The following is a 10,353-nucleotide window of genomic DNA, read 5'->3' on the forward strand; positions in this document are numbered from 1 at the left end:
CTCGTACCTTGGTCATAGGTATCGAGTCTGCAGGGCAACTGGCTATTATTTCCCCTATAAATGAATGTTTACTTTGTGGCTTTACCAAACCAAATCAAGTTTCACTATTTACCTTGGAAAACAGGTTCAGCGTAGTCATTCAGTAAACATTGCTGGCAGCCTATGTAACAGGTGCTACAAGAGTGCAGAGAAGAGTGAGACTGAGTCCTCACCCTGATGGTGTTCACAGGCTAACAGAATCATGGATGAGCACACTGTACGCGTCTTAAACTCTGCATAGAAAACACACACACTCATGCCTATTAAAAGGTTTATTTTCCTCTTTATGCTCAGAAAGAAATGGCACAGCTCCCCAAAGGGTCTCATCTTGAATGGAATGGGAGGCAAGAGAGTGACTGGAGGTATGTGTAGGAGGTGGAGTGTGGGAGTTCCTTCTTGCCCCTTCCCCAACTATCACTCTTCTTTTCAGCGTCCCTCCTTCCAGAACATTTAGGTACAAACACAGCTTGCCACCCATTGGGAGGTTGGGGAGGCACAGCTATAGCCGAGAAGTTAATGCCCATTTTCAACAGGAGATGGGTCCAGTGCGTATTTTAGGGGATAGGAGGAGGAGGGAAGGGGTTGGTTGAGGAAGCTGCTGGATGGAGAGGAAGGGAAGATAGGCTGGGATCTCCCCCAAAAGGAGTGGGGATCTTGGTCCTATCCCTCTCTCTCCCAGCATCATCCACTCCCTTCTCTCAGCTCCCCCCCACTAGCAGAATTGGTCGTCATAGTCCTCATCCTTCACCCCCTTCAGCCGAAGCCTGGCAAAGTCCTCAAACACAATGTCATCATCCGTGGCGTAGCTTGGTGGTGGAAAAGAGAGGGTGAGGCAAGGGTTTCAGGCCCTTTTCTCAGCCTCCGTCCCTCCCAGAGACAGGTGTTAGCACAGCAATGGGACTGGAGATATTTGCAAGGGACAGAGGAGAGGCAGTATTAGGCAGCCTCACAAGGCCAAGGCATCTGGATTTGATGCTTCAACCATCCCTTCCCCCAAAAGACAAAAAATAGGCAGGAGAATAGATTCGAATCTAGGAATCTTTGTCAAAGGGGGTGAAAGGGAGGAAGGTGGGGGAGGGATGAGCATCTTACTTGGTATCAAATTCAATGAGGTTGGTATCCACAGGGACATCCATTTCAGGAGCGGCTGGGGGGAGGAAGGGAGGAGGTGGGTGGGTTGGTGCTGAAAGTTCCAGCATTTCTCTGCTGGCTCTCATGCCCTCCCTTTGGCCACTTGGGATAGCACGCTTACCTGACTGGGGTCTGGGGAGTGTGATGATGTGGTCATGGGGTTTGGGGTGCATAAGAACAAAAGGCAGCTCCACAGAGACATCCCTGGGGAGGAGGAGAGCTGGCATGAAGAGGATGCCAGCATGGCACTAGAGAGAACTGGCGCAGCCCCATGCAGCCCCCACCACACTCACCCGCCTCGAGACACCACCAGCTTCACCTTGACCCTGTAGGACACCAGGATTCCCAGCACCTCCTTGTTGGCACCCTCCTTCACTCTGCAATTGGGGTGGGCAGTTGGACAGGACGCACTGCCCTGCACCCCGTCCCACCCTTGGAGCTTCCACTGGGTGCTGAGCAGAACTGCAAACTCCCACCAGCCTGGGGCTCTAGCCGCACAGGCTGTGCTGTACTCATGGTAAAGCAGCCACCTGCTTTCTCTCCTCAGAGCCCTCCTGTGGGTTCCCATCTCTGACTCTCTCAGTAAAAGCTGAAGTCCCCGTGGCCTCAGTGCTCACTGGTGTCCTGTTCTCCATCAGCCCCCTCACCTCACCTCCTCCCCTTGTGGTGCATTCTCCCCCGCTGGCCTGGGCCTGCTGTGTGGTCATGGAGTGTGTACCCTGGACAGTGGCCCAGCCCTTACTCTGTGAAGCTGTAGAGCCCTAGGGTCGCTCCTGCCACAGGCACAGTGGCACCATTAGGCTAGCTGTGGCTCTCCTGGCTCCCACAAACACCTGGCCCAGTCCTGCCTCTGGGTCTCTGTGCTCGTCATTCTCTTCCCAGAGCCCTTTCCCTGCCTATCCACACTTACTTCTTTTGGGTCCTTACTCCAAATTCACCTCTGTATTACATCTTCTATAGTCACTGTATTTAACACACCCTGTCCCTCTCTGTATATGCTTTGTATTTCCCTTCTCAGTTTTACTTTTTTCTCCCTGACACACTAAACAAACTATATACAATTTCTTCATGATTGGATTTGTCTGTCTTCCCCCAACTAGACTGTGAGAGTTTGGTCTCTTCTGTACACTGATACATCCCTGGCCCCTAGGACAGAGTGTGGCACAGTTGGCACCTTTGCTGGACGAATGTCTGTTTCCTGGGCTGCAGGAGACCCCCCCATGCCCCCTCACATGGTGCTGGAAGCCAGGTTGGTGTCCTCGTGTTTGAGTTTCCCATCCAGGGCGAGGCCACGCTTCTCCCGGTTGTCGCTGAGCAGCGGGGTTATGGTGTATACCTTACAGAATGTGGAACTGGGGGATACCTGGTCACTGGAGGTAGGGGTGAGAGAACAAGACTCTTGGAGAGCTAGGCTGGGCGAGGGGCAGCCCACTACCACCAAGCAACATCTTCCACATCACTAACCCCTTCTAGAACCTTTGGGCACCCAGTAGGCTTTGGCTCAACCTGCTCAAGGAAATAAACAGCGTGGAGCTACCCAATTCTGAAAGGAATGCCCCTTTAATTGGCAATAGTACAGAAGGAATTCTCCCCTGGTCCTACTTTTCTCCCCCAAGACTGAGATCCAGGTGTGTTCTGGTACTCACTCTTGTTCGATTTGAGCCACGGGGCACTTGTACTGGGCGGTGCTGAAGAGGCAGATGTCGGCATACTGTCTCACTGTGGGGCAGGGCATCACCGCAGCTCTGGATGGAGCACAACTGCAGCTCCCCGGGCTTGGCCCAGGCCCCAGCCCACCACCACCCTCCACATCCACGTTCAGCAGCTCTGGATGGAGCACAACTGCAGCCCCCTCGACGTGGCCCAGGTCCCAGCCCAACACCACCCTCCACATCTACATACAGCCCTCTCCATAGCAGTAAACTCTGGGGCCCCAGAGATCATTCTGGAACAATCTAAATTCTTTAAGCACTGGTAGACAACATGTCCTTGGGCTGAGTCATTTCTGCAATAACTCCCTCTCCCAAGACCCCCTCCCAACCCCCACCTCCTACCAGAGACTTTGATCTTCTTGACGGTCTTGGTGGAGTTGTTGGTGACGTGGACATTGACATTGAGGGGCTCCCCGTGGTAGTACAGCTTTTGGGGTAGGGCGTCAGTTAATCTGGTTTGTTTTCATGGGTCTAATTACTAGTGTGCCCCCAACGCAGACTCATAGTCTGCCTCCTCTCTCTGAATCCAAGGCCATAACGACCCCACACCCAGCTAGGGCAACCTCCTTCAAAGAGGCCATCCGGACACGTGGCTTCACCCCTTCCCCCCAGGGCCTGGCCTACATTGTGGTCCCTGAGTCACCCTCTTGCACCCCACCTCCTTGTCCAGGGACGCCTCAAGGTGCAGGGACCGGTCAGACATGAGGAAGTGGCGTGTGGTTTCAGCTGAAGGCTGGGGGCCGGGTTTCTCAGGGGCAAACTGCACCTTTCGGATCACCAGCCGCACAGAGTTCCTGGGGGTGGGAGGAACGGTGGGCTCTCAGGCACCCAGATCCCTGCTTCCACCTCCCACAGGGCCTCGGGCTCACAGAGGCAGGAAGGGATGGTTAAACCACAGAGGAGGTTGCTTCCCTCACCTTTTGTGGCTTTTCTCTTCTAGTGATTTGGCACAGAACGCTCGAATCTCAAAGTCTACCCCGCAGGCCTTGGGGACGGGGCGGGGAGAGAAAAGGCCCCTCCTTACGTACCTGCTGGCACCACCGCTGGGGCCCTTCCTCCCCCTCCCTCCCTCCTTCCCTCTTCCCTCCTCTTGGCCAGGGACTCTTGGCCCCTTATAGGCCTAGGGGTGGGAAACTGAATCTTGTTCCCCCTCTGCCTGCCTCTGTGGGGCTGGGCACAGCAGAGGGTCGGTGCAGGCGGTGCAGGGTGAGCCGCTGTGCCCGGGTACATGCAGGTCAGGAGAGCGGAAGGCGGTGCCCTACTTTAGCAGTGGCCATACCACACGCCCAACTTCCCCCCGGGGTGTTTCCCTGCCCTCAGCCCCACTCCTGGCCTCTCCTGACAGTCTGCCTTCCCTCTCTGGTGCCCTCCCAGGCTGCTGCTGGGCCCTGTCTGCCCTGCTAGCTCAGGGCTGTTTCTTCCTTACCTTCCCTGTGTCCTCTGGGCCTGGCTGCAGTGTGACAGAGCAGGGCAGATTCTGGGGTATCTGTGGCAGAGGGGAGGGAGGGCTTTAGTTCCTCCGGGAAGCCCCCCAGTCTTCCTCCCAATCTCAACCTGGGGGTGAGAAAAGAAGGAAGGGGGCCCAGAGAAGGCAGCGAGGCAAAGGCTTCCTGAATGCAGGAGGACCTTAAAAGGAGGTGGCTCGGGGTTCCCTGCCTCCTCCCTTTCACGCCAAGGCCAAAGCCTTACTATCCCTCCAGATCTGCCCATGACAGGCGCCTCGCCCCCAAACCCATCCCAGACCCTTTGTCCTGTGGAGGGTGGGGGCATCCTCACTGTGAAAAAAAAGGGGTGGGCATGCTGGCCCAGCTTCCTCAGCAGCCGGTCCTGCAGGCGGGTCGGGGGCCGGGGTGGGTTGGGCATTGGGGGGAAGGCCTGGTAGGTGGCGATGAAGAGGTCTTTGCGGAAAGACAAGCCCAGCACATCCAGGTCTTCACGGCCATAGCGGAAGGCACAGGTGAGGGTCACAAACACTGGCAAGGGGGGGGGCAAGGTGGGGAGGTCAGGCACCCCTCACTCCCATCCCCTCATTACATTGCAGCAGCTGCTCCACCCTTGGGAGAACAACACTTGCCTCAGTCCTGTTCCTTACTTCCACCTCAGCCCGCCACCTCTCTTGGGCACCCCCTTGATGGCAGCCCATCTCACGTCCCGCCTTCCCTTGGGCCCCTGCATCTGGGGCCGGTACCTTTGCGGTCCTTCAAGTAGTCAGGGTCCACAAGCACCACACCATCTAAAAAGGGACACACGAGCTCACTTCCCAGCAGAGCCTCTCCCCCATTCCTGGGCCCCAGGACAGCTTCCCTTCTTAGGGGACAAGTAGCCACTTTCTGGGAAAACTTACCTACAGGGTCCACTTTATCCAGGTGATCTACAAAGTCCCGCTTGCCCAAGTACACAGTGAGCTGAGGGTGCAGAAGGTCACAGGGAAGGTTGGGTAGGAGGGTGACAAAACACCAGAGCCCTCAAAAGTGGCTGTCCTGCCCCTGGGTCCTCCAAGCCGGGGTTTCGGGAAGGAGTTTCTCCTGTTTTCCTCTGGTTGGTGGGGTTCCCAAGACTGCCCAAACTTTAGACTTCTTAGCTGCTCCCTAATGTGTTTTCACACCTCTGTCCACCAGTCAGGTATGTGTGGGTCCTCAGGGAGATCTCAGCCCTAGGCAGCCAGTTAGAGAGCAGCTGCTGGCCTCAGGGGCTCTGGGATAAACAGACCAAAGCCTGGGAGGAGGGGCGGGTGTTAACGTTTCTCAGCCTTGGGGAGCCGTGGTGGTACACTGGTTAAGAGCTCAGCTGCTAACCAACGGTTGGCAGTTTGAATCTACCTTGGAAACCCTATGGGGCAGTTCTACTCTGTCCTATAGGGTCACTGAGTTGGAATCCACTCGACGGCAATGGTTTTGATTTTTTGTTTTGTTTTGTTTTAGGCACCTGGGTTGGCTCCTCTTTGGTCTTGTCTAGGGACCCATGTTTCTCCTGACCTAGCCCTGCCGCTAGCCCAGGCTGAGCAGGGAAGGAAGTTGGCTGTTAGCTGTCACAGGAAGTGGGGAGCTAGGGGTTGGGGAACATCTAGGGGCAGGCTGGGCTTTGTTAGGGTTCAGGGAGGGTCAAGAGGATAAGCACGTGGGAGACTCACCTTGCAGTTAGGGCTCGACTTCTTGAAGACCCTAACAAAATAGAAAGGGAAATGTCACTGCCTCCCTCAGACTCAGCAGGGACCTCCACACCAGGACTTTGTCCCTTCCCAGCCCAGGAAGCAGAGCTCACCTAGGATTCCTGCCCAGGGGCTTTGCCCAGCCCCACCGCCTCCTATTATTCCCAGAAGAAAAGGTAATCAACTCCTTAATATTTCCAGCATCGCAACCACATGAAGCAGGTTGCCATGGCAAATCCCCCTTCTCTTATCCTTGGTCCATCCTCAGTAGCCCCCCTTACCCCACAGTTAATGGTTACTGGTTGCCACAGGAACCACCCAGGTTTTCCCAGAGGACCTGAATGGGCAGGTTGCAGCAGTGTTTGAGTAACACCTAACCCTCTTTCCATCTTTTCTAGTCTCCCCCTGCTCATGGGGAAAGGGGCAGATGTCCCAGCACCAACGACAGCCCCAACTTGGAAGAGCAATGGACCTGGGCTTTGCCCGTAAAATGGCTTCCACCACAAGAACTACCCAAGTCTGACCCTACTCCATTAACCTCCAACTTTCCCCATCTCTGATCTCAGCAGCTTAAAAGCCCATTTATCTTTCATGACCCAGCTCAGATGTCACCTCTTTTGGGAAGCAACCCAGTCAAGACCCTGGGTCACTCTGTTTTTTTGGTTCTTGTCACACTGTTCATGCTTTACTTGCAGTGAGATAGCACACAAAGGGTGTCTCACCTGTCTCTTGTTGGATAAACTGTGAGCACTAGGGGCCTTATTCTTTTAGGCATCCCCAGCACAGTGCCAGCCAGATGATGAAGATAATGATGCTCGCTAATACTCATTGGGTGAAGGCGCCATGCCCAGTGCTGCTCGAAGTGTTTCATGCGTTTATCTCATCTAATACTCTCAACAACCCAATGATGAAAATCCTAATATCGCTATTTTACAGGTGAGGAAACTGAGGTACAGAACAGTCAACTGTTTTACCTAAGTCACAGAAAGTAAATGGTGAAACTTAAATACAAACTGAAGCAGTCTGGCCCCAAGTCCATGCTCTTAATCAGTAAACTACTATGCCGTCCTGCCTCTGTAATTGGCATTAATCGTTTGTTGAATTGAATGGGATTTGCCCCCCAGTTGCTGAAACAACATAAGCCTGGACTCTAGCCCTTGCTGGGAGGGTAGGGAAGTTTGGTTTTGGCACTTGTAGGCCTGTTTTTTGCCTGACCACTTTACTCCTTCCAATCTACCGGGCCTCAGCAGCTATCCCAGGAAAGGGCCCTGAGATAGTGGAAGCTGAAATCCTGCCAGAAGGCCCATCCTTCCTCCAACCCCACTGTCTGTTTCTGCTATAACAAGTTCACTTGCCCCTTCTTCCCCAAAACGCCGAGTTGTCCAAGCTGTAAGGGCAGGGAGGCCCCAGATACCTCCAACCAATCCAGGAGAACAAAGCATAGATGTGGTGGCAGCTAAGATGAGCATTCTACCTCTAGTCCCAACTTGGGGGCTGATTGCTATGGCATCATCCAGGCTCTCCCCCCACTTTGACCTCACTTGCTTCTGGTTGTTCTTTTTGTTCAAGTGTTTCCTCCCATGAGGAGCCCTGGCAGAGGGCTGTGACAGCCACAACCAAGTGGCCAACTGGAGTATGGCTCTGGAGCAATCGCCTGTGAGTAGCTGCGGGGCACCTGCCCTTTGGATCCTAACCCAGCCACCTCCTGCCAGGCTAGGGAGGAGCAGTGTGTGTATACTGAGGCTGGCCAAGGAGGTGGGTGTGGGGTGACCAGGGAGGTGTCCAGTAAGGTGGGGGTGCAGTAGAAGCAGATGCCTCTTGCACTTCCTGCCATTCTCTCTACTTCCTGTGGCCCAGAATTTGCTGGGGGTGGGGGTAATTGTGCCAAGTCAGCAGTCCCCCTGTAGTCCATCCGTCCTTGAACCACACAACGGAAACTGGGGGCCTCAAGTCAGCAACTTCCCCTTTCTATGGGTTGTGGATGTCCTTACCCAGGACATCAGTCCTCCCTCCCCCTGATCATATCTCTCCAATTCTTGTGGACTTGATACTCAGAAACCTGAGTTCTCATACTCAATGGGTGGGGAGTACTGGGGCTGAAAAACATTTTACAGAACAAGCTGACAGGTTAGGTAGCACCTGGCCTGCATTCCTGCTCCCCTCTGGGCTGAGGCATATTCAGCTCCAACCCTTCCTCTTTTGCTCCTGGTCCCCAGGGACTCTGGGATTCACGCCTGCCTACTTGGGGGTGTTGGGTCACAACAGGAAGTGGATTTTGCTAGAGATCAAAAAAGAGAACTCGGGGTGTCAGTAAAGAGAAAGAGCCTCGATTGCACAGAAAACATCCGGGGAGTGGATGGCGTGCCCAGGGCAGACACTGCCCACCCCCACCCGAGGGCCAAGGGATAGGGCCCAGAATCAGGGAGGGTCGCCAAGCACTCCGCTCCCCCATGATGAAGCTGTTGCTCCTAGCAACCCAGGGAAGGCAGAAGTTTGGAAGCAGAGCCACCTGGCCCTTGGGACAGGTGGGGGCAGCACAACTGCCTGTGGGGTATTGGACACGAGCCTTTCTATTGGCTCTGCACGAGTCTGGGGCGCACCCCTCCCAACGTCCAGCCTTCCCAAATACTACCCCTCAGGGTTGGCCACCTGCTCCTCCTTCCTCCGCTCCTGCATCGCAGCCTGCACGAGAGAACCCAGGCGTCCGGCCCCCATATGCCTGCGAGAACCCGGACACCACTTCCCTGGTCCCCTTCAGTCCTGACTTCCTACAGGGGCCCGGGCATGCGCCCCCATTATCCTGGATGACCTAGGCGTGCGGCCCCGGATGGCTGTCCCCTAGGGACCCAGGCGCCCGGCCCCACGGATTCTCTCCCCGGTGTCCTAGTCTGAGGACTATCTCGGCACCCGCCCCGAGCCGCCGCCCATGCCCCGCCGCGTGGCTCCACCTCCCTTACCTGGTCCCGGGTTTCTCCCCCATGGTGCGCACGCCCGCCGCCCGCAGCCCGCCCGGTTCGCGGCTCACTCCCAACCTCCTCGCTCGCTGCCAGGTCCCTGCTCCTCCCCGCGCCACTGCGCAGGCGCGCCCTCCGCTCTTTCTCCTCCTCCACCCTCTCCTTTGGCCCCCCCCCCCGGGAACCCGGACCAGATGCGTCAGCCTGGATCGCGCGCTCCGCGGCGCTGCCCGCCCTCTCCTCACAGACATGCGCGGTGATTGGGTCTGCCCCCGCCTCGTCCTCTCCCCGGAGCTCTCCCCGGCGGGCACGGTCCCTGCCCCGCCCACCCCGCCCTTCCCGCCCATCTCCCCGCCCCTCCACATTCCCTTAGAAACTCATTGGGTTTCCCTAAACCAAGGTTCCCACCTTCCAGGAAATGAGAGCCCTCTGATTGGCTTCCGGCATCCCGACCCTGCAGGGGTCCCCTCCCCTTTGTTTGCTTTCTTAGCGGCGGTGGAGGCGAGGTGGGTGGTGGGGGCGGTGGAAAGCGCGGAAGCACGCTGTGGAAAGGGGCATGGGGGGGTGCACACGTGGGTGCGCGCTTACAATTGCGCGTTACTTGCCTTACTGCGCGCTGCTTACCCGCTCTTCCCAGAACGTGCAGCCTTTTTTGCCCCGCCCTCCGGCTTGATGGTGGTGTCTCAGCTCCCCCTGGTGTCTGTCTTTGCTCTTTGCGGGCTTCCTTTTCCTCATTTCTCGGGTTACCCCTCTCTTTCCACCTCCCTATCCCAGCTTCCATTCACCCACCCACCCATCCATCATCCTACTTTGTGCCAGTCCCTGTCACTAGGCGGTGGGGACCCAGGCATGAATTAACATGGCCCTGCCTTCCTAGTGTTGTCGAAGAGACACATCAACGGGTATTATGATCCCGGGAATGCTATGCAAAGTAACAGCCTCTGGCCAGGACGGGGTGAGGGGACTGCAGGCTGTCCAGAGGAGGGACGTTGGGAGACAATCTTGAGGATGGGCAGAAACTGGGAAAGGATATTCCAAAGAGATAGAAAGTGAGGAAGGCAAAGGACAAAAAGCATATCCTATTGTAAAGTGTGGGGTTAAGTGGGTTTAGCGGCAGGAGAAATGAAGCTGGAGAGGAAGACTGAACAGGTTAGGAAGAATTATGTATAGCAGGTGAAGGAAGGAGGTTCCTCAGGACACATGGAACCAGTAGCAGTTTTGAAAACAGGGATGATGAGATTTATTTTTTTAGGGAGATAATAGTGGGCAAAGTGGAGGGTGGAGGGAGTGGGGCAAGAATATGAGGAGGGAGAGGAGTTATCTATAGATAAGCTAGTAAAGGGGAGATGATGAACACTTGAACTAAAGA

The 10,353-nt window shown here is 55.7% G+C and overlaps 1 protein-coding gene across 4 annotated transcripts; it reads right to left on the reverse strand.

Annotated features, from left to right (window-relative positions):
- Positions 1-273: 273 nt before the first annotated feature.
- On the reverse strand, positions 274-9,096 carry ARRB2 (arrestin beta 2). 4 transcript variants are annotated; one of them, XM_064271676.1, is made up of 15 exons: positions 8,988-9,092; positions 6,013-6,043; positions 5,227-5,287; positions 5,071-5,115; positions 4,659-4,855; positions 4,309-4,368; positions 3,800-3,867; positions 3,541-3,676; positions 3,225-3,309; positions 2,817-2,889; positions 2,403-2,540; positions 1,464-1,547; positions 1,292-1,374; positions 1,132-1,186; positions 274-845 (listed from the first exon to the last, which is right to left on the reverse strand). In XM_064271676.1, the coding sequence occupies exons 1-15, from the start codon at positions 9,008-9,010 to the stop codon at positions 752-754; spliced, it is 1,233 nt and encodes a 410-aa protein (XP_064127746.1). In that variant the 5' UTR covers positions 9,011-9,092; the 3' UTR covers positions 274-751. The 4 variants fall into 4 exon arrangements, with proteins under 4 accessions (XP_064127746.1, XP_023412131.1, XP_023412129.2 ...); XM_064271677.1 differs by having other exon boundaries at positions 825-939; positions 8,988-9,096; XM_023556363.2 differs by lacking the exons at positions 3,800-3,867; positions 5,071-5,115; positions 5,227-5,287; positions 6,013-6,043; positions 8,988-9,092 and having other exon boundaries at positions 277-845; positions 4,659-4,791.
- Between the last annotated feature and the right edge of the window lie 1,257 nt (positions 9,097-10,353).

This window comes from Loxodonta africana, chromosome 18, assembly GCF_030014295.1.
Source record: "Loxodonta africana isolate mLoxAfr1 chromosome 18, mLoxAfr1.hap2, whole genome shotgun sequence".
NCBI classification, from domain to species: Eukaryota; Metazoa; Chordata; class Mammalia; order Proboscidea; family Elephantidae; genus Loxodonta; species Loxodonta africana.